This window comes from Uranotaenia lowii, chromosome 3 (genome assembly GCF_029784155.1).
Source record: "Uranotaenia lowii strain MFRU-FL chromosome 3, ASM2978415v1, whole genome shotgun sequence".
Taxonomy (NCBI): domain Eukaryota; kingdom Metazoa; phylum Arthropoda; class Insecta; order Diptera; family Culicidae; genus Uranotaenia; species Uranotaenia lowii.
This window is the reverse complement of record NC_073693.1, coordinates 298203231-298228230: the sequence shown is the minus strand read 5'-3', so window position 1 is coordinate 298228230 and position 25000 is coordinate 298203231. Positions and strand designations below refer to the sequence as shown.

The 25000-nt window shown below is 39.1% G+C and overlaps 1 protein-coding gene across 1 annotated transcript in view; it reads left to right on the top strand.

Annotated features, from left to right (window-relative positions):
* The first annotated feature begins 15954 nt into the window (after positions 1–15954).
* The window catches only part of LOC129753634 (uncharacterized), a 76090-nt gene continuing 67044 nt past the window's right edge, over positions 15955–25000 (top strand). Inside the window, exons 1-2 of the mRNA XM_055749467.1 lie at positions 15955–18871; positions 19907–20405. Coding sequence (XP_055605442.1) covers positions 15955–18871; positions 19907–20405 — 3416 coding nt within the window. The remainder of the gene's footprint in view (positions 18872–19906; positions 20406–25000) is intronic.

Sequence of the window (25000 nt, the reverse complement as noted above, 5' to 3'; positions counted from 1 at the left end):
CTGTTATCACAATTTAATATGAAACACTTGAAACAGATTCTAGATAAGAGTTTTGAATTTTGTGATATCAAAAATATCGAATTATCATCACAGGATTTATATCGTCGTTTATACACAAAAAAATGACTGCGACTAGTAATGTATCCCAAAAACTCGCAATAACTAAAAAAAATTATGATCCTTAATTTAAAATTCATATAATTAAGTACCGTAAACTGGGGGATCTTTGATAACTTTTTTCATTCATTTTTCAATATTTTGGAAGGGGTTGCTTTGTCGTAATACCTAAAAGCTTTAAAACCCTTACTGAGGTGAGGAGTATAAAACATGATCATTGATTGCAGTAAATTCAAACGATATTGGTGGTTACAATTAATTGTTTATTACAAAACCAGATTTCGAGTTTCGGGATAACTTTGATCACTATGGTTTTTTTGTATCCCAACATCTTAAAACTTATTATTTTGATGGCATTAAGCACAGAAGGCTCAAAACATCGATAACAGTAATTTTTTGTTTGGACTTAATTGAATTTTCCAACGTTTTCTTTCAAAAACAAATATACTCGAAAGATGGACAATGTTGCTGCATACATTTAGGGGCAAAAATTATAAACATTTTTCAATATTTTTCGGCCTCAAAAACAAATGAAATTTTACCTTCGTGCAATTCCCCAAGTCTTCGTACTGTTCCCATGTTCTTTTTTTCTTCAAACTTAACCGTATGATAGGGTTTTTAGCCATTTTTTCTATACGGGATTTTTCATGGAAAATGACCGTCATTTTATCAATATCCAAAAATTATCATCAAATGACCATAAAAACAACACTTAAACCAAAACAAAACCAAGAAAGAAGTTGAACTTTCACATAAAACAACCGATTTGCTCCTAATTGCTTACATTTGATCAGGAGAGATGTTTGTTTGTGAGCCTTCAAAAACCAGATATTTTAAGATTTTAAAATTATATTTTAAGTAATATAAAAAATCTCCTTAAACAAACCTAATTTAGCTAATTTGTAACTCAATTTACAGGCTTTCAAACGTAGCAAATAGATTTCAGATATTTCAACTTTATACTTAGTTAATGATGATTATCTGCAAAAAAATCATGTTGATCAATGTTACCCCGCTGATCAAAGTTCCCCCAGTTTACGGTACTTGAATCTCGATATTGTTCATTGTACATTAGGATGGCATTCGAATAGTCGAATTTCAAAAACCGACCATAAACATTTGACAGGTTGGCCCCAAAAACTCAACAAAACGAAACAAATTTTAAGTCCAAAATCGCTTCTTTAGTACCGTAAACTGGGGGAACTTTGATCACTTTTTTCATTTATTTTTGAATATTTTGGAAGGGGTTGCTTTTTCGTAATATCTAAATGCTTTTAAAGCCTTACTGAGGTGAGGAGTTTTAAATATTATCATGGATTGCAGTAAATTCAAACGACATTTGTGGTCATAATTAAATGTTTGTTACAAAACCAGATTTCGAGTTTCGGGGTAACTTTGATCACTATGGTTTTAACGTATCTCAACATCTTCAAATTTATTGTTTTGATGCCATTAAGCACAGAAGGCTCGAAATATTGATAACAGTAATTTTTTGCTTGGACTCAATTGAATTTTTCAACGTTTTCTCTCAAAAACAAATATACTCCAGAAATGGACATTGCTGCTGCATACATTTAGGAGCCAAAATTATAATCATTTCTCAATATTTTTGGCCTCGGAAACAAATCAAATTTTACCTTCATGCAATTCCCTAAGTCCTCGTACAGTTCCCACGTTCTTTTTTTTTCAAACTTTACCATTTGATCGGGTTTTTAGCCATTTTTCCTACAATGGCTTTTTCATGGAAAATGACCGCTTTTTTTCTGTATCCAAAAATTATTATCAAATGACCATAAAAATAACATTTAAAGTTAACTTAAACCAAGAAAAAAGTTGAACTTTCACATTAAACAACCCATTTGCTCCTAAATGCTTAAATTTGATCAGGAGAAATGTTTGTTTGTGAGCCTTCAAAAAAACAGATATTTTAAGATTTTAAAATTATATTTTAAGTATTATAAAAAATCTCCTAATAAAAACCAAATTTAGCTTATTTTTAACTCAATTTACAGGCTTTAGAACGTAGTAAACTGTTTTCAGATATTTTAACTTTTTACATAGTTGATCATGATTATCTGCAAAAATTTCATGCTGATCAAAGTTACCCCGGAGATCAAAGTTCCCCCAGGGCCCAGTTTACGGTATTTTGTCGTTTTTCGGATAACCGGAAGTCCCAGAGAGTTGATTTTAGTCAACATTTCGGTTTTGAAAAATAAAGTTAATTAAATCAATAAAATAAAAATAAAATTATTTTATGAAATTATTTAATCGGCTATATCGGTGAAATTTTATATTTGGGAAATAATTTTTAAGATTTGAAAGTTTATAGACAGATAGAAAATAATAATAAGGTGAAAGATGTTGAAAATAGGCAGAATATAATCTTTCTCAAATAATATAAAATTTCACCGATTAGCCGATAAAATAATTTCATAAAAAAAAATTTTTCAAAAAATTCATTTATTGAGTTGATGTGATAGAAAATCCAGTACTACTTTGGATGAATTCTAAATAAATGTTTGTATCAATCATTTCTATCAATCTAGATTTTAATCATAGACACGTGTATTTTCGCATTGTTAATTAGACGTTGACTGATATACGTTGATGTTTTATCGTCCATAAATATCCCATACTTTTATGCAATTTTAAAAGATGGCCAACAAAATCATCTCTAACTTCAGAGGAAAATCTATGCAGTCTTCCAGAGATTCGTTTTCTTTATAATTAGTTTAATTTCAGGATAGTTTTTAGTTTTAAGTTCTCCTACATTAAATACTTGACTGCGCCTAGCAAATTTAAGTCTTATAAATAAATTTTTATTATCTAGTTAACTAAAGGGCTCTGAACAGTCCATTATTGAGCTGAACACCAAATTTAATGCAATTTAAAAGTAATGATGAATTGTTACCAATAAAGACATATTAAAAAAAAAAACTTTAATGCAATACGATTAATTTGGTCGTTTTAACGTGGGTAATAAATCAATCCAAAACATAAAAATATGTCACAAACAAAATCTACTCAAGTCTGTGATTTGCGTTCCAAAACTGTTTCTGATCTTATCTAAATGCATTCCAAACGAAACTTATCGTTTAGCTCTTAATTCTTTATACTCGAATGCGCCCGATGATATGCAAATTGCTAACATGCGCCAGCCTTCGAATACGCCTGGAACGCCTCCTAGCAGTAATCCATCGGTAAAGTAGTTTGCAACCCATACAAACACGAGGATTCCCAGATGTTTTGTTTTCAAATTAGTCAATCAAATGCGAGTGGAGGAAGTAGTTTTTTGAAAATTTGTGTTTAAATTTAAGTTTTTCTCGGTTAAAAAAGGCAAGTGATTAGGCGACTTTCAGCCTCAAGCGTTTGCAGCTTGCATGAAAGTTTGACTGGTTCGAGCATCGCAAGTATGGAGGAGCTGATCATTAAAGAAGAGGAAATCGATGACGATGTTCCTATGCTCGACGAGCTGGAGGAACAACGTCCGGAGGAAGAGTTCGAAAGCAATCCGGAACCCCGGAAAAGAATCAGCGTCGATTCCACCGGCCATAATGTAGGTGAAGCCACAGCCAAAGCGTTGTTCCCGGAGGATGGGGATAGTGATAAGGAATCGCGCCGACTTGAGGCATCTGATTTCCAGCCTACAATCTCCTGGTTGCAAAGAGTTTACCGAGAGAGATTGAAAAATTCTGACCAATCCCTTACTAAAACGTGTACCCAATGTAATGACAAGATGACTGATCCATTCGACCTGGCTTTTTTGGAAAATGTCCACCTGGTATGCATGCTCCGGCAAAATTATGGATGCGAAATAACCAATGAAACAAGAGCCAAAATACAGATGCTGAAGATCAACGTTTTGCGTTCATTCGGGCGGCTTAAAACTCAGAAACTGCTTCTGAAAACTAGCCCCTCCTATGGAAAGTTTCTGGAGTACATGACAACGGTAATGATGCACAGCTCAATTCCTCCGAGGTCGCCTCCAGAGATTCTTTCGAAACACTTTTATTATTGTTCCTACTGTGGAAAGGGTTATCGAACCGAGTACCTAACAATGCGCCATCAATTGAGAGTACACATGACACATCTGGACACTGAAGCCGAAATGCGAAAACTAAGAGAAACCTTTAAACGGAGAAGCCGCAGCAAACCCCTACTAACCATTCCGGTTTCCGATACGGAGGAAGATGACGATGATGTGATCATCCAAGAGGTGGAACAGCCAATTGTGGAAGTCAGTGATAGTGAGTCAGACGACGATGAAGATGATCTCAACTGTGCCTTCTGTGGGTTACCATTCTTCGATCAGGAAACGCTGACTGCCCATGAGCTGGCTCACGAGAAAGGACTCGAGTTCCAGCCGGAGCGTAATTTGAAGACTTACGGTCCTAACACTGTTCGAGCACTGTCCAGGGTTAAGGTGAAACTGGAACACGACTCCATTTACTCAGCTAGATGTTACGTCAACAGGCAAAAGTATCCGTTTTAAGGATAGATCTAATCTTTTTCGTTTACCACGAAATTGTAAAATAGAATAAAACCGTATAGCTATAAAAATGTCTCATGTTAAACGTTGTGTTTTAAGAAAACGGAATCAAAATTCTAATGATACTTTTTTTTAAAGAAAGTACTATATACTACTGTTCAAACAATCGTAGTTTGTTTTATGTTTGCTCGTATGATTTGAAAAATATTGTAATGTTTCAGGCGAAAAAATTATCAGGCAAATAGAAAATAACATAATTTCAATACACATGATATCGGAAATTAGTACCAAGAAAAATTGTAAAAAAAGCTTAATAAACTCTTAATTTCTCAAAAATTTGACTTTTCTCTTGGTGTATGAAAGATTGGCCTACGTTCTTATGAATATGAATGTTGATTTCTAGGTTGTTGTTGGACTCTATTTCGAAAAAAATACCCAATGAACTAGTGTACACAATTAATTTACTTTTATTACACAAATACTAAATCTGGTAATCTTTAAGCAGTTTAAATCTAACAGCAATTCTAATCGTGGAAAACTGCTCAATAAGTCGTTGTTTTACATACTCAAATTTAAATTCTCTGGCTAACAAAAGTACAGGACACACTCAAATTATTCGGTCCTACGCCGTTTGGCCTAAAGTCATTTGGCATAATGCCGTTTGGCATAACGTCGTTTGGCATAAAAGTCGTTTGGCATAAAGTCGTTTGGCATAATGGCCGTTTGGCATAATGGACGTTTGGCATAATGGTCATTTGGCATAATGTCCGTTTGGCATAATGGCCGTTTGGCATAAAAATATAAAAATTTATAAGGCAACATAAAATGTTGCTAAACATTTAAATACATAAGTTTTTTTTTCAATTTACCGATTTTCTAGGTTTAATCAAATCCCTAGGAAGGCTCCGTGTTTCTAGGTTTACCCAAAGCTAGGGATAATCCCCTGGCCCGGTCCGCAACGCGAAGCGTAAGGACCATACTTCATTTTAGTTCGAACGCGAAGCGTGAGGAGGCTTCCTCGAAATTTTGATCCATCTTTTAGGACGGCCACGTCTTTCTAGGTTTATTCAAAGCCCTAGGAAGGCCCCGTGTTTCTAGGCTTACCCAAAGCTAGGGACAATCCCCTAGCCCGGTCCGCAACGCGAAGCGTAAGGACCATATTTTATTTTAGTTCGAACGCGGAGCGTGAGTAGGCTTCCTCCAAATTTTTATCCATCATTTTATGCCAAACGGCCATTATGCCAAACGGCCATTATGCCAAATTATTGGTATTTGGACGAGAGCCGTAGAACAAACTACTCTGCTTGGCAGTTAGAACATGATTAAATTTATTTCTAATGACATACTTATTACTAACATAGAATCGCTTACTATGATCTAGACGCAATTCAACACCACGTGTTTCAACACTCCTCCTCGTTTAGATCTCCGATGATTCCAATTCGATCACGCAGGAACTTGATTCGCTGGTGCTGCAACGGCTTCGTCAGAATATCTGCTTGCATGTTTTCCGTCGGACAGTACCGCATGTTGATAAAACCTTTTTCATGAAGATCTCGGACGTAGAAGTATTTCGTCTCGATATGCTTGCTCCGCTTTTCGATCCGATCACCTTCGACGAGCTTGATAGCACTTTGATTGTCCTCGAAGATGGGGATTGGCGTGGACGTATCTTCTCCAAAATCGGTTAAAAGCTTCTTCACCCAAGTTAGCTCTTGACAACCTTCGGTGAGTGCGATGAATTCCGCTTCGGTGGTAGATAGGGACACACAAGTCTGTCGGCGAGATCCCCAGCTAACGACACCTCCTCCGAATCGTATCAAGAAACCAGAATTGGATTTCCGGTCACGATGATTACCAGCCCAATCAGCATCAGCATACATTTCCAGACCGGCTTGAGTGGCTCCTAGATGTAGGCGATGTGAACTGGTTCCAATCAGGTAACGTAAAACCCGTTTCGCTTCTTGCCAATCTCGCTGTGTCGGACGACTTGACTTCTGAGCTAAAATGGACACGCTGGCTGACACATCAGGGCGAGAGTGAACGGACACGTACAGTAGACCTCCGATGAGACTGAGGAAGTTTCTGTTGTTCGGAAGTCGATCGTCCTCCTCCTCCTCCTTCTGCTGTAGGTGTGTAGGGTCCAAAGGAATTTTTGATGGTTTCGCGTTTTCTAATCCGAACCTTGCTGCGAGTTTCCGGATGTACTTCTGCTGGCACAACGAGTAGCTTCCATTTTCTCGTCGTATGTCGATTCCCAGAAAATGTTTGACATCTCCAAGATTCGTCATCGCAAAATTCTTTTCCAACACGGCAAAAATTTGTTGGAACTCCTTCTCCGTTTGTGTGGCAATTAGGACGTCGTCTACATAAATGATAATGTAGGCGAAACAATTGCCCCGCTTTCGAGTATACAGGCATGGATCAGCTTCGGACGACTTGAACCCCATATCTCGAAAAACGCCGTCTATTCGTTGGTTCCACACACGGGCCGACTGTTTCAACCCGTATAGGCTCTTCTTGAGTAGGCAGACTGTGTTGGCTCCTCCTTTAGCGTACCCCTCTGGCTGGCGCATGAAAATGGTTTCCTCCAGTTCACCGTTGAGGTAAGCCGTTTTCACGTCGACGTGCTTCACAATCATACCACGACGACTTGCCACAGTCATCAGCGTCCGGAATGTCACCTGCTTCGCGACCGGAGCGAAAACTTCATCGAAGTCCACCCCGAACTTCTGGGTGAATCCTTGAGCGACCAGTCTGACCTTGTGCCTTACGATGTTGCCCTTCTCATCTTGCTTCGTTTTGAACAGCCATTTGCAACCGATAGCCTTACGATTTGGGGGTAACTGGACCAGTTCCCAGGTACCGTTGGAAATTAAAGAACGGTACTCCTCGTCCATCGCGTCTCTCCACAAGGCAGCATCCGGTCCGGCCCACGCTTCGGTTGGTGAGCGTGGATCAGCACTATCCGCTGTACGCCTCGCGACCAGTCCCAGCTCAGCATGGTTCGCCGCTGGTTTGGATACCGACATCGTTTGGTTGGTTGTACCACTTCCCTCGATTGCTGTAAAACGATTGGAGGACAAATATTTGCTCGGAACAAGAAAATCTTTTAACTTGCCTGGAATTGCGCGCTCCCTTCCGCTTCGCCTCAACGCCTGTGACACGGGCGGATTTGAAACTGTTTGCGTGGGGAGCGCAGAGGTTGTCACGTCACTGGATGGGAAGTTTTCTTGGCTGTCTTCTGCTTCAACAAAACTATCGTCGCTGACCTCGTCAATGGGAGGTACATCGTTCGGCTCACCATCGGCGTCGTTACCTTCAACCTTGGTCCCATCGATTTGCACATCGCCACTCAAGTTTAACGGTACCAACTTGGGGCGGCGTGCTCCGCTGGCTGGATCCTTGGGTTTCTCACTGATGAAAGTAACGTCTCGAGAAAAAACAATTTTCCTCGACTCCGGATTCCACACTCGGTAGGCCTTCGTGTCTTCGTCGAATCCAGTGAGAATGCACTCCACAGCTTTCCGATCCCACTTCCGTCGTTTCTGTTTGGGAACATGAACCATCACCGGCGAACCAAACACTCGCACGTGACCTAGATGTGGTTTCTTGCCGCTGAACATTTCCTCTGGCGTTGATCCGTAACCTTTCGTGGGAGAACGATTAATCAAATAAACTGCTGTTCCGGTAGCCTCAGCCCAGAATCTCTTCGGTAGATTGGACTCGAAAAGCATACACCTCGCCCGTTCCACGATGGTTCGGTTCAACCTCTCCGCCAGTCCATTTTGCTCCGGCGTGTATTCCGTCGTTGTTTGATGACGGATTCCTCGACGACGCAGACGATCTTGCAATTGCTTGTTGATGAATTCCTTGCCATTGTCCGTGCGTAATGTTTTCACCTTTTTTCCCGTTTGGTTTTCCGCCATGCTAACAAAATCGTCGAATGCTCTGCATACTTGGTCGGCTGATTTTTCCGGCAGGAAATAGATGAAAACTCTGCGAGACTTATCGTCAGTGAAAGTCAGGTAGTAACGACTGCCACCGAGCGATTCCGTTTCCATAGGCCCACAGATGTCAGAGTGAACCACTTCTAACAGTTCACTTGCACGCGAACCAGACTTGCTGAACGGAAGTCGGGTTTGTTTTCCCATCGCACAGATTCTGCAGTTTTCGTCGTTGGTCGTAGCTCCAGCATCACTCATATCGACACCATTCACCAAACCGTTTCTCAATCGTTTCAGGCTGCTAAAGTTGAGGTGACCCATACGCCGATGCCAAAGTTCGGGACTTGTTTTGGACGAACATGACAACGCACACGACGACTCTAGTTGGTTCAGCTTGAAAAGGTTTCGCTCACGACTTCCTGTCGCCATCACCGTTCCTTCATGGTTGGTAACCTTGACACCGTCGATGTTGAACGTCACTGTGTGCCCCCGTTTGACAATTTGATTGACCGACACCAGATTCGCCGATAACTCCGGAAGTACTTGTACATCGTGCATCACAATCGGAGGGTCTTTCGGACAGCATTCGGGCAAAATTTCAACTTCACCTGTGGCGACTACTTCCATGGCTCCTTTGTTCGCTGCTATAACCGTTCCGCTGGACTTCTTGACATTCAGCAAATTTTTCTCCGACTTTGCAAAGTGACACGATGCTCCAGAATCGAAGTACCAGCTGTTGTCGTCCCCAGCAAACGTGGACAAAACGGTGCACCAAGCATTACCTGAGCGTTTCGAAGTACATGCTTTGGCAAAGTGACCGAATTTTCCACATCGTCGACACTTGGGACCGTTGCTTGATGATGGTTTTTCCTCGGGCTTCGGTTTGTGACCATGCTTTTTACCAGCAAAAGCAACACCAGACGACGGCACTCTCGTTTCTTGCAGCAATTTGGTCTTGATGATGTCCGCATTTATCGCTGCTCCCGAATTTTCAAGCGCCATAATCATGGGGCGATACTCCTCAGGTAAACCAGCAAGCAACAACGTGCCCACCCATTCGTCGCTGATATCAAAACCAATGCCACGCAACTGATGAGCTGTTGCTATGACACTGTTTACGAAGGTTTCCATGGAATCACAACAATCCAAATTAGTTGTGATGAGTTTTCGCAACAATCCAACTTTCCGGGTTAATCCGGAATCTTCAAATGCTGCTTCCAGGCGTGACCACGTTTCTCGAGCGGTTCGCACGTCCCTCACATGCACGTAATTAACGGGATCGAGCAGGAGAATAATTTTCCCACGTGCTCGTCTATCCTTATCTGCATCCACGTTCTCGAAACTTCCGTCAGGGTTCTGACCCGGCTTGACCGCTTCCCACAGGTCTTCCAGCTCCAAAAATGTCTGCACAGCGAACTTCCAGGTTGACCAGTTGTCTCGTCCCATCAGAAGCTCGATCGACGGCAGAGCCATGGAATTCTGGCTGCGACTGTGACCGGCGCCCGGCGCATTAACTCCATTCGGATTGGTTTGACCGTTCATCTTAAAACTGCTTGATGATTCAAATCTTCAGTTCTTGATGTGCTTCGATTTCTTCACGAACTCTCAAAAGGCCCATAACCTATTGGTATTTGGACGAGAGCCGTAGAACAAACTACTCTGCTTGGCAGTTAGAACATGATTAAATTTATTTCTAATGACATACTTATTACTAACATAGAATCGCTTACTATGATCTAGACGCAATTCAACACCACGTGTTTCAACACAAATGACCATTATGCTTAACGACCATTATGCCAAACGGCCATTATGCCAAACGACTTTATGCCAAACGACTTTTATGCCAAACGGCGTTATGCCAAACGGCTTTATGCCAAATGACTTTATGCCAATCGGTATACAATCAAATTATTCTAATATACAGTACAGTTTCAAATTCAAATAAAATATAAAACCTTTCTTTTGGCTGACCCATCGACTACCAATTGCTCAAACTGTGCGGATCCCGATTTTCCATAACCAGCTCATCGATGGTGGCCCGAACATCTGCCGAGGTATCCGTGTTCCGGAGATCGAACCGCTGCAGCATTTTGTTCCGGCGGACCCGTTCGATCAGCAGCGGACCTAGTGCGTTACCCAGCTTGTTGGACGAGAAATCCAGCAGTCGAAGGTTCTTGTTGAACCGCAGTGCCATCAGCAGGTACTCGCCAATGTCCTCGTCGATCGAGCAGCAGCTGAGGTCTAGCCTGTGGTTTGGGTAAGTGAATGAATTTTTATATTATTTTTCTTGAGATGTGCTATTCTTGTATTAATATGGATTCTTACTCTTCTAATGGGAGGTAGAAGATCAGAGCCAACACGAAAATGGCACCCTCGGTGAGGATTGGGTTCAACCGTAGATCTAAACGGCGAATGGGTCGTTTCCTGATGAGATGCATCAAATCGAGGATGCTTTCAGATGCTGAAAAAAATTAATGAAGCAATCAGAATTACAAAAATCTTTGCAATTATTTTATTTTAGTCAACATTTTGATCCTGCATCGATGGACATATTAAATATCAATATTGGGAGGAACTCTTATGTAGGGGAGATGAGGGCATAACGAGCACCCGAGGCATAATGAGAACTACGCTTTTCTACAAAAGTGCGTATTTTCTCAAATAAATTTTCAAGAGGATTTGTTTCGTACTTCCTATAGTATTAATTTTTCACAAAAAAAGGAATCTCCTTATCATCTTTACAGAGATATTTAAAAAAAACTAGCTTGGTTCTCAAGTTACGAAAATATTATAATTTTTGAGCACCACGAAATAAGCTCTTATGATCTTAAAATAACCTTGATCTATAATGTACGCACTGCAACATGATGTACACATTGATTCTCAATTTTTACCATCACAAAATTTTTGATTTTTCACTTTTATCTATTTTAAAACACGTTTTTACTTAAATTTGTTGACTAGGGGCATATAGAGCACCATATTATCGAGGCATAATGAGCATTTTCTGCCGTAGAATCTAGCTGCGAATTAAAATTGATTTATAGCGCTACACCTTGACTAGTTTTCATCCGACAATTTAGCCTATTGGTAAGGTGTCGGAGAGGTAATCAAAAGACTAGAGTTAGATTTCTGTTCGAGGTGATTTTTTTCCATTCACAATTCATGATCGATTTTTTTATTGTTACATTATACGGCTAGTAGCATCATCCTCCGAACAAAGCACTTAATGTATGAGCGTGCGTGAATTGTTTGTATTCTACAAACAGACCTAGATTATTTTGTTATTGCTTTGTTTGATGAATCTACGACTCACCTGACTTCATCAAATTGAATTCGCTGCTAGATTCCCCGGCAAAAACGCACATCTTGCTCTGATTAATGGTGCTCATACTGCCTCAGGGGGGGTTCTCATCATGCCTCCACAGTGGCTGGTTTTCAGCTTTTGGCAAAAATTTTTAAAATGCATTTTTTAACGTTTTCATCTAGTTTTTCACGTTTCAGCCCGTTAAGGAATAGGCTTTTCAAGTGTCTGAACACGAAACAATAATGTAACCTCCATATTATAGCTATTTTCTATGGTTAAATAACCGTTTTCCTTAAGGTGGCCATTATGCCCCCATCTCCCCTACGCTTTATTATAAATCTTCATATGCCATTATAAATTTATTTTCATGAAATCAGATTTTAAATTTAGGAGTGATTTTCTTACTGAATACTCAGCCTCAGTTTTATGATAAAAAAAATCGTCAAGACAGGATTTCTAAATGGTTATTGAGTTGAGTTACATAACGTGTTATTACTCATTTTTTTTTAACAGAAACAAAAAATACTTATTGCCGGTTTTTGCACTCTTTAACCCTTTTAATCCGTTACTCTTTAATTTTTTTTCTTTCTAGTTTATAAATTCTAGGAAAAAAATGCCATTTTTACTTGAGTCGATTTATTAGATCCATTTATTAACGGAATTCTATATTTACAGCAGTTTTTGTTGTTGTTAAAAATTGAGTTGTACTCCATTTCCCCTAAAAAGTTTGCCCAGAATACAAAATCACCAGAAAGAACACTTTCCCAGAATTCATTTCCCCAGACGAACCATTATCGAGATTTTTTTTCGCCAGAAAAAACCATTCCCCAGAAAATTGAATATATTTTTCCAAACTGGAATTTGATAAACAAATGGATTTTTTACAAAACATTGGGATATCTAAATATTATTTGTTACGGGCGAATAGACCCACTGTGTTTCCTAACCAGATCAAAACAAACGGGTAAAAAACGCAGAGTTGCACGAGGTCGACATGTCAGTACTATGGGCGCTGACATTTTGAAAGAGAAAAGTCATTCGTATTCGAGAACTGGTTTGCTGAAGTTCATGTTAAATACGATTTCGCAAATGTTTAGTTGAATTGCTTATAGTTTGAAAGAAACAGAATTCAATAAACAATCTGTAAGTTGCTTCATGCCTTAATTGAATTATATTAAAATTTGTATCTTACCTGGTTAGATCGAGTCAACAGATCCTGTCCACGTTCCGTTAGAAGATATTTTAATACTTACCATTGTACTTACCGTGAGTAAAAATGCTGAAAATTTAGAAAGATGAAATTAAAAATGTTTATACTTACCAGGATTCAAATACTCTAAATTGTAAAAGCTATCGTAGGAGAATAATTGGAAAACCATAAGGAACTAATAATGTAAGTCGGTTAAATTAACTTCACAAAACGTGTAATTAAATAAATCTATTTTGTAGCTTTGAGTTACCCCACAGTAAACTTCAAGGATTGGTTTTATTTGGCGGAGAATATCGAACAAAACATTCTCAAAGATTATTATCGACGATGGCTGAAGGATACACTTACCCGTGTTGTGATAACGGTGAAGATTTTGATTCGAGCATTCAATGCGTTAAATGCCATGAATGGTTCCATTTCTGCTGTGTGAACGTTGACGACGATGTTGAAGGAACCATATGGTATTGCATGGCCGTAGGAACGGGGGGGGTTTTGGGGGTTTAACCCCCCCCCATGAAGGTCCAAAATTGCCAAGTAAATTTTTTCTACTAAACATAAAATTTGAAATTTCTTATCAAATTTTGATTTGCTACTAAAATTATTCAAGAGTGACAATAGTGTAACAATCTCTACTCCAAACTCTAGAAATCTCATTCCAGGACCACAATTCTACAATAGTGTTTCAAAAAATTTCTCACTTGTTGACAGTAATTGAGTCCCAAATATTGAAATTCAATAAAGTTAGACTAAGATTATCAGATAGTCCAGATTTTGACCAGAATTTCTCCCTTTTTATTCCAAATCAAACGAAAATTTCAGAACTCAGAACTATGTATCTTGCGTCCAAATACTTTTTTAAAACAAATTTTGTCAAAATAAAAATAAAAGATTTTTTGGAAGCCTGATTCTTCTGATAAGTCCAAATCGGTTGATGTTTTTCGAAAAATTAAAAACAGTTCCCTATGTGTATTTCTTCTTGATTTTAATGAAATTTTCCAGCATATTTGCCAGATTTTTGGAAAAATTTTAGGATAAAATTTTCTGGATTTGCCTAGCCCGGATACTTCCAGAAAAATATCAAGTAAGTATCCAGTTTATTGTTCTTGATTTCCAGTTGGGATCATCATTGGTATAGAATCCTGCTTCGAACCTCGGTGTTGTATTTCAATCTTAAATGTTATAAATTTTTCATATTCGAAACTCATAATTTCGGAATATGAAAAGAAAATATTTAAAATTCGAACCATTTTGAAAATTTGGATCTGAATTCTTTATCCTAAATTTATATTCAGAGTTGAAACATAAGAAAGTTTCGTGAGTTCAGAATTTAAAAATGTGAAAAAATTTCATCATGCACAATTTTATTTTAATTTATAAGTTCAATAAGTGAAAAATATTCATATTGAAAACCATAAATTCAAAATCAAGTTAAAGATTTCTGGTAAAGGGTTCTGATACAAATTTCGCTTTTTGGTTTCAAGTTCATAGAGTTTCTTATCTGGAATTAAGATTCAGGTTTTGAATTTGGGTTCAAAATGCAAAATTCAGACTTGGAACTAAAATCCAAGGTTTGTATTCTGATTATGCTCAAATTTTAGTTTTAAAATCAATATTTAAATATAAATTTTAAAATTCAATTAAGGATTGAAATTGAAGGAGATCCCGGTTTCATAATTTTGATTCTTGATTAAAAATTAAAATTTTAAATTCAAGCAAAGTCACATTAGAAACACAAACTTGGTGAAAATCACATAGATATAAAAAATTATATCTGGATTAATTTAAAAAAAATTGTTCTTTTGAAAATATAGATTTAGGTTGTGAAAACTTTAATTACAGGATTTAAATTATGAAATGTAATTTGTTGAACTTGTTTTTTTCTCCTCAGGTAAACATTCAGCTGGAAATTTTATCAAACTTTATTTACATATGTTAAAGATTCTTCAAATTCAAAGATTCTAACCTAAATCTTAAATTTCAATTGACTTTACAAGATTAGAAAATAAACGTTTTTTGAACCGTAAACCTATTTTTTTGTTATTATTTCTGAATATTTGTATATTTGATACATTTTCACCCATGCTTGTGGTTCAAATGAATTGGCTTACTAATGTAAGTGAGTAAAACATATTTTTTTCTGAATGAAGCGTTCAAAATCTCATTTTTTTTTGTTTCTGTATTCGATGTTCACTTTTGAGCTCGAACTTACGGAAATCAGCTCAGAAATCAACTGGTTCACCAAGTGAGCTATATCACAAGTTCCCATATTTTTTGAAGCTTCATTAAAAAAAATAGGCACTGATGGAACTTATTTTCAAAAATAAATATCTTTTAATGCAAAATAACTTTAACCTGAATTATTTGTACTTAGAACATATACATTTTTCCATTTGTGTATGCATTGTTCAAGTAAAAATGTTACAGGAAAAAAATTGCCATCAAAACCCCCCCCCATGAACCGGTTCTTCCTACGGCCCTGTGGTATTGCTCTGGATGTGTAGCCGAAGATCCTTCCCTATTGGAGTCATTCGGAACCGATGGTCGAACTCAAATACGTCGTCAACCGCATAGAGCGGTTAAAAATAAAGATAGAGGTAGTAAATCTAAAATCGGTAAGTCAGAAACAAAAAACGCGAACGTACGTAGAGCCACAAAAATAGTTAGGAGCACTCCGAAAGAGACAGAGGCTCGTAGTAAGGGACAAAATGATGTTGTTATTAGTAAGTCAGGTACTAATGTTCTGTCAGGCGCTCGAGATGCGTCCCCAGGCGGTAGAATTTCCGTTACTAAACAACCTAGTGTTTGCCAATCTCGTATCAATGGAAGTGTTGTGTCATCGAGGAAGTCAGTTCGCGAAACAGCACTTAAGGAATTAGCACGAATGCGAGAAGTGAGTTTGATGCGGATGAAGGAGGATGAAATGGAACGTAAGCTTTTGAAGCATGAGTTAAAAAGGATCCAACGTGAAAGAGAGGAGCTGGAACAACAACACGTACAAGAACGGTTGGTTGAAGGTTCGATTCTGGATGGCGATGATTTCGAAGAAGACGATTTTCGCGAGAAGGTGGATAGCTGGCAGGTTGGAGACCCGGTTGAGATGCAACAAAAGCAAGGCTCTACGGTTCCAAATGCAGAACGTCACAAATCGGCGGATTGGAAGAATTCTACATTAAGAAACGGGGAATCGGATTCAACCAGTGTTGACAGTTTTGTAGAAGGATACGAACGCAGTTCAAAAGTTCATACTAGCCCAAATCCGACGCGCTCTCAAATTGCTTCGAGACAAGTTTACCCAAAAACTTTACCAAAATTCTCCGGTCGACCTCAGGACTGGCCAACGTTCATCAGCGCTTACGAACAAGCCAATCGGTCTTGTGGGTTTAACCACGCAGAAAACTTAGTGAGGCTACAGGAAGCATTAGAGGGTCGAGCAAAGGATCTAGTGAGGAATAGGCTGTTACTTCCCGAAAACGTCCCAAGTATTATCGAGAAGCTCCGCAAGAGGTTCGGTAATCCGGAGGTTTTATCGACAATGCTGACAGATCGTGTATTGCAACTCGTTGGGCCTGATTCAGAGAACTTGGAATCAGTTATTGAATTTGGAAGTGCAATTGAAGAGTTCACGCAACACCTAAAAGCATCGAACCTGACTGATCATTTGAAAAATCCAAATTTGATGCATCGATTAGTTAACAAATTGCCTTCCTGTTATGCAATGCAGTGGATGGAATTTAAGCGAACTAAAAGATCGATAACTCTTGAGACATTTGGCGAATTTATGGAGGAGCTCGTGGACAAGGCATTGGAGGCAACGTTCGAAAAGGTCGCCATGGAAGAATCATCAAAATCGAAACGTCGAACTGCTGTGAAAGGATATGTTCATGCGACTGATGCTGAAATTCAAACATCTAGCTGCAACTGCAATAAAAATGAAGACTTCTCGAGACAATCTGATGCTGTTCAAAGTTTCCAGTCGAGCCGAACAGAAAGAATCTGTTCTGTTTGCAAAAATCCAGGACATTATGGCAGAAACTGTAATCAACTAAAAAACCAGAATGTTGAAGATAGATGGAGAACAGTACAACGGCTGCAGTTGTGTCCACTATGCATATACGACCACGGAAACAAAGAATGTTCGTCAAGACGAAAATGTGGTTTCAACCAGTGCAACAAAAGGCATCATGCAGTGCTTCATTGGGAAGAGAATCCAGGTCCATCATACGTCACCGCAAGCTGTAACAATCAGAAGCAATGTGATCAATCGGTTTTGTTTCGGATGATACCTATCACGCTGTACAACAAGTCTATTAAGGTTGATACTTTGGCTCTTATCGACGAGGGTTCATCGGTTACACTGATCGAAAGTGGACTAGCAGGACAATTAGAGGCGTCTGGTGAACGAGAACCGTTAGAAATGAGCTGGACGAATGGGATGAGTACGACAGAGGATCAGTCAATGAAATTGTATCTAGAAATTGCAGGATTAGGAATGGAAGACCGTTTGAATTTGATCGATGCAAGGACGGTCAAAAAACTTGACCTACCGAAACAGCAGCTGGAATTTACGAACATCGCTTCTCGATATACACATTTACATGGTATCGATATAAAGGGATACGGAATGAGCGCACCGAAAGTACTTCTTGGAATCAACAACGTACATTTAATAGCTCCTTTAGATTCGAGAGTCGGAAAACCAGGTGAACCGGTTGCGATCAAGTGTAAGCTTGGATGGACGCTCTACGGTCCACGTCCAGGAGTAGTAGCTACTGTACATTTTATTGGGCATCACCGATGCAATTGTGTCGAATGTGGCAAGTCAGACCGTAATATGAACGCCGCGTTGAAAGAATATTTTCAGCTTGAAGACGTTGGAATCACACCCATTAGACTCGAATCGAAGGAAGATCGTCGAGCTCGGGAAATTCTCGAAAGGACCACCAGACGTGTAGGAGAAAGATTTGAATCGGGGTTGCTGTGGATCGAAGACGACGTCGTGTTTCCCGAAAGTTATCAAATGGCGCTGAAACGGTCACTTAGCTTGGATAAACGCATTGCACGATGTCCAGAGATTCGAGAAAACATTTTGAAACAACTTGAAGAATACGTCACGAAGAGTTATGCCCATATTATCACGGATCAAGAATTATTAGAAACGCCAAAGGAGAAAACGTGGTATTTACCTTTGAATTTCGTTATTAACCCGAAAAAACCGGGGAAAGTCAGGCTCGTGTGGGATGCCGCTGCCAGGGCGAATGGTGTTTCCCTAAACGACAAGCTGCTCAAAGGTCCAGACATGACATCATCGTTGCCAGCGGTGATAAATGCATTTAGGGAACGACCGATTGCCTTTGGAGGAGATATCAAGGAAATGTTTCACCAAATAAGAGTACGCCGTGAAGATCGCCAAACACAACGCTTCCTTTTTAATGTAAATTCTAACGACAAACCTACGATATTCGTGATGGATGTGGTTATATTTGGAGCTAGTTGTTCACCGTACATTTCACAATTTGTGAAAAATCTTAACGCCCAGGAACATAAGTTTACGTACCCAGCAGCTTCACAAGCTATAGTACATAAACATTTCGTCGACGATTACTTCGACAGTGCCGATACTATAGAGGAAGCAATCCAGCGAGCGTTGGAGGTGAAGAAAGTCCATGCTGCCGGTGGATTTGAAATTCGAAACTGGGTCAGCAATTCGGATGAGGTGCTGCAAATGCTTGATGTCATACCATGCGAGACAGGGGATTTCATTGAAGTCAATAAGAGTTCTGAAGTTGAACGGGTTCTAGGTATACGCTGGGATTCAAAAGGAGATAAATTTGTATTCTCGACGGATATGCGGTCAGATCTAGAACCTTATATGCTTGGAGAAGCATGGCCAACGAAGCGAATTGCTTTACGATGTATAATGAGCTTATTTGACCCAAAGCAGTTTCTAGCGCCATTGCTCATTCATGGTCGCATACTGATGCAAGACGTCTGGCGAAGCGGGATTGGTTGGGACGATAAACTCTCAGAAACAAACTACCAAGGTTGGGTACGATGGATCAAACTTTTCCCATTGATTGAGTCGGTGTCTATACCACGCTGCTATCTTGGACAGTTTGGTTCAACAGCCTACCAGTCAGTTGAACTCCACGTATTTACTGATGCCGGAGAAGATGCATATGGATGTGTAGCGTTTTTTAGATTTGTTATGGACACGAAAGTTCACTGTTCGTTTGTTGAGGCCAAGGCAAAGGTGTCGCCGTTACAACATCTCTCAATTCCTCGAAAGGAATTGCAGTCAGCGACCTTAGGAGCACGACTAGCAAAGTCTATAAGCGAAACACATTCGTTTAGGATCAACAAGACAATATTGTGGACTGACTCAAAGGCCGTTTACTCTTGGGTTAGATCAGAACGAAGAAAGTATAAGGAGTTTGTAGCACATCGTGTTGGCCAAATACTGGCTGTCTCGAACCCAGAAGACTGGCGCTGGGTTCCTTCTAAACAGAATGCTGCGGATGACCTTACGAAATGGGGCAAAACAACCGAGATTTGTTCAGAAAGCCGTTGGTTTCGGGGTCCAGATTTTCTGTATTTGTCAGAGGAATATTGGCCGACACAAAATCAAACAACAATAGACGTCGAAGAGGAGTTTCGAGCTCACATATTATTCCATCATGTGAAGCTACCCGATGGTCTTAGAGTAGAGCACATTTCAAAATGGAATGTCTTAGTCAGGATGGTAGCCACTATGTATCGATTTATCTCAAACATGAAACGTCATGCGAAAAAACAACCGATTGAACCACTTTTTGAAAATACTACTTTACCAGTAGTACCACTTCGCCAGGAGGAATATTTGATGGCGGAAAACTGTCTTTGGCGTCTAGCACAATATGACGAGTATATCGATGAAGTTACCATACTTACTCAAAACCAATCATCACCGAAGGAGCTACGGAAATCAATAGAAAGGACCAGCAAACTCTACAACAAATCACCTGTGTTGGACGAATTTGGCGTTATACGGATGGAAGGAAGAACCATGAGAGCAGAATTCAGCAGTTTTGATTCTAGATATCCAATAATATTGCCTGGAAAACACATTGTAACTCGAAAACTAGTAGAAAACTATCATCAACGTTGCGGACACGGTAGTCGAGAAACCGTGGTCAACGAGATCAGACAACGATTCTGCGTCGAAAACTTACGAGCGTTGGTGAAGAAGGTGACTCAGGATTGTACCTGGTGTAGAATGCAGAAGGCGAAACCATGTGTACCTCGGATGGCAGCCTTACCAAAACAACGCATGGCGATAGGCGCTGAACCATTCTCGTATGTTGGTCTAGATTATTTTGGTCCACTAGAAGTATCAGTAGGAAGGCGTAGAGAAAAGCGATGGGTTGCGTTGTTCACTTGTATGACTACGCGAGCAGTACACCTTGAAGTGGCATACAATTTGACTACAGAGTCTTGCAAAATGGCAATTAGGAGGTTCGTGAAAAGGAGGCGGAGTCCCATCGAAATATTTACAGATAATGGGACGAACTTTGTGGGAGCGAACCATGCTTCCGAAAATCAATCATTTTCACTGAGCCATGCTTGACTACATTCAGAGCCAAAAAATCAAAGCAGTCAAATTTTCCTTCTTCAACCAAATCATACAAACAATCATGCATGACAACGACGCTTCTGTATTTGAAACACTTTTGCGATACATGATGAGGTAAAAAAGGACGCAGACTATCAGCAACGAACGTCTCGATGCTGATTTCCTTCCCCTAACGACTTTCAACCTTTAGGATCATAACTGATATGTATCAGTTCTGAGCGATCTATGTAGGCTATCAGATGATTTTTTATTTTTCGTTTTGCCTAGAAGGACAAAATCATGACTAGGTAACCGCAATGAACTGTCCAGCATGTGCTACAGCTTTTTTGAACATGTGGTCCTGGTATTTATTCAGATTATTCCTTTTGAAACATTAATGATCGTCTATCAATAACGAGCATTATCAACAATGATGCGAGGATAGACGTTCGGGAATGATTGAGGGAGCGACGTTCAAAATGTATCACCAAGTATGTCGATCACCGTCGATTAGCCACGTGACGAATAGCAACGGTAGCCTCCGGTGGGGCATGGTATATCTTCTTGTATCAAGTTAGTGCTGATTTTCGACATATATTCAATGGGTACTTTTACCACGTGCGTATCACAGCACTCGGAGGTAGCATCATTCTAGCTAGAAACCATTCCTGATTGCTTTTCTTGAGCGATTTTCCGACCACTGGAGCGAACAGAGAATTGCAGAGTCAAATTAAGAAAATTAACAATTTGTGTGCTGATACTTTCACTAGTGGTAAAACGCGTTGGACATTCAATCCTCCCTCTGCGCCTCATATGGGTGGCGTGTGGGAGCGAATGGTTCGATCCGTGAAGGAGGCGTTAAAGATATTCGTTGATGGAACGAGATTATCAGATGAAATTCTTCTCACAGCATTGATTGAAGCAGAGGATTTAATAAATTCCAGGCCTCTTACTTATGTTTCAACAAACTTAAACGAAGATCCAGAAGCCCTCACTCCCAATCATTTTTTGAAAGGGATTTCAGCAGAGTGTTTACCTCCAAGGAATGAAATTGAGAATGCGGATGCTTTGCGAAGCAGATACAGTCGTGCACAGTTACTTGCTGATGAAATGTGGAGTCGGTGGCAACGGGAATATCTTCCAACTTTGAATAAACGGTCCAAATGGTATGGCGAAACCCGAAATTTAAACCCTGGAGATTTGGTGTTTGCTTTAGAGGACAATCAAAGACAACGTGGGATTGTGGTGGATGTACTAACTGGCAAGGATGGTAGAACACGGACAGCGGTGGTACGAACTTCTAAGGGAACCAAAATGAGACCAGTGGCAAAATTGGCAGTATTGGAGATGGATAGTAGTAAACCTGATCGCGATTCCAATAGCTCCTAGGTTTACGTCGGGGGGGATGTTACGGGCGAATAGACCCACTGTGTTTCCTAACCAGATCAAAACAAACGGGTAAAAAACGCAGAGTTGCACGAGGTCGACATGTCAGTACTATGGGCGCTGACATTTTGAAAGAGAAAAGTCATTCGTATTCGAGAACTGGTTTGCTGAAGTTCATGTTAAATACGATTTCGCAAATGTTTAGTTGAATTGCTTATAGTTTGAAAGAAACAGAATTCAATAAACAATCTGTAAGTTGCTTCATGCCTTAATTGAATTATATTAAAATTTGTATCTTACCTGGTTAGATCGAGTCAACAGATCCTGTCCACGTTCCGTTAGAAGATATTTTAATACTTACCATTGTACTTACCGTGAGTAAAAATGCTGAAAATTTAGAAAGATGAAATTAAAAATGTTTATACTTACCAGGATTCAAATACTCTAAATTGTAAAAGCTATCGTAGGAGAATAATTGGAAAACCATAAGGAACTAATAATGTAAGTCGGTTAAATTAACTTCACAAAACGTGTAATTAAATAAATCTATTTTGTAGCTTTGAGTTACCCCACAGTAAACTTCAAGGATTGGTTTTATTTGGCGGAGAATATCGAACAAAACATTATTTAAACCAAAAAAAAACATTGCACACACTGAGATTGCAATTATTGCGCTCAGAATACTCGATTGTACTGATTACAGGGATATTGTTCAATTTTCGCGAAATTCGAAAGAAATCTAACCCGAAACTCGTGACAGTTCATTTCTCCTGCAAATTAGGATGACATTTCTACGAGTGTACAGGAACTCGAACGAGTCCCGTGAATTCAGAACAGGCTCCTGAATCGCGGAAGACCCGTTTCGTGTCAAACTTTTTTCTCTTTTTATCCTGTTTATATAAAAACAACAGGGTTTCCATCTCTTTCACACCAGTGCACAAAAAAACCGGAACCGCCAAGATTAAACATTAAGATAAACTATGATAGGTAATAAAAAGATTCAAGAACCAGAGGAGAAATTTCACTACAAATCACAGTAGAAACTCATTTCAAGCTTTCAGGAATGTTTCATAACTCCCGCCTATTACAGGAGAACAGCGTTTCGATTCTACAGGCGAGTTTGGCAGTTGCTTTCCTGAGCGTTTTTCCTGTTCTGAAATTGTCCTGTAATTTCAGCTGTTGAAAATACAGGACAAAATCGTCCCGACCACAGGAAAAAAGATTAAGATTCCATTTATTCCGCTCGGGACCATAAGCCATCGAATTACAGGAAAAAAGATCAAATGACACATAAATTCCCAAGATACGGGGGGATAGCAACCCAAATCTCATAACACGTTGTTGTTCCTGAAATTCGAAGAAGCTTTCGTTCGAGTGCTCAGGAACTCGAACTTCAGGACAACAATCACCTGTATTACGTAACTGGTTAACTTACAGTGACTTTTTCGTGTTTTTTCATTCGTTCTTGGTTGTTTTTTTTTGGAACTTAACGAATTTGAACCTTCAGTATCGAGGAACCGTAAGGAGGACAGAACCCGGTAAAAAAGCTACAAGCACAGCTGGGGTGAGTGATTCTTAAGAGTGATTGTTGTTATAATCATCTTGTCATCTTGTAATAAAATCGTTTACGCAGATATGGTTGAAATAAGACGCTCAGCTTAAAAATATGAACGAACAGGAAAGTTCCTAAAGTGATTCTAAATTGGGGTTTGAATAAATACAGCAATTTTTTTTGTGCTGGAAACCAGAAAAAATTTGCTGGTTTTTGTCTCGCTGGTTTTCCAGCAATATAAATTGCTGAAAAAGGTCAGCAAACTCAATTGCTGGAAACCAGCTTTCTTAATTGCTGGAAATCAGTATTTTTTTTTTAAAATAACCGGAAATATTTGGATTGCAAATTTAAATTTCAATATTGCACCCTCATGGTTGTCGTAAATAGTAATTTATTTAAATTCTTATAATGAAGTAAAATAATATCCTCCAGTGGGTTGACCGCTTTCCGCCAAGTTTTGGACATCATGCTCCAAGACGAAGAATGTTTGCTGATTTCCAGCGAAAATTTAGATTGCTGGACGTTTCCAGCAATTTTTTTTGCTTTAAATCGATGCGAAAGTTCACTGCGCAAATTTCACCGTTTTTGTTATTGTTTTCAGATCTAACTGAACCGAACATGCGCCAACTCTGAATTATAATAAAAAACGTAAAATAAAAGTAAATAAGTGAGTGCTATCGTCCTGTAATTTCAGTTGTTGAAAATACAGATGAGAAAAGATTGAGTATGTCTTCTCATTGAACATAAATTTCCTGAAGGGTAAAATAACCCTCATTCGTATCAGGTTTTTAACAGTCGTTGCATTCTTGAAGTTTAAATTTTTTTTACCGATCTGTATGGAACTTGCAGTTTTGATGCTGAATAAAAACCACGGATCGTTATCACTATAGGTATTGAAAAAAAATGTGTTTAGTCCTTTTTGCACACATCAATTAGTCATCGAAGTCGATTCAGTCACAGACTAAGGAAACATTAAAGCATTATTGACGTCAGAAGCATCGGTGGCGTTATATCAAAATGCGCACCACGTATTTTAGGCCATTTTTTTTATTTTATTCCACACCTACCTACTGTCATTTTTTTCAAATTCCAAAAGTTTTTCACTCTTGCTAAATCTGATAGGATCACAGGGCTAGGAGTTGGTCACTTTTTAGTAACTTTGTCACTTTTTTCAAACTGGTCACTCAGATGTTACTTATTTTGAAATTTGATCACTCAAGTCACATTTTTCAATAATTACTTTACAGCTGAGCTAATTTTATAACTTTTTTTCTAATTATTTAAAATTTCGTTTTTCTTCACTCGTTTCAAGACACGTAGTAAGTATTTATCAGGTTTAACACTAGTGTTTTTCCTTTCGATTGTGGAAAATTCACACGATCGAAAATGGATAAATGACTC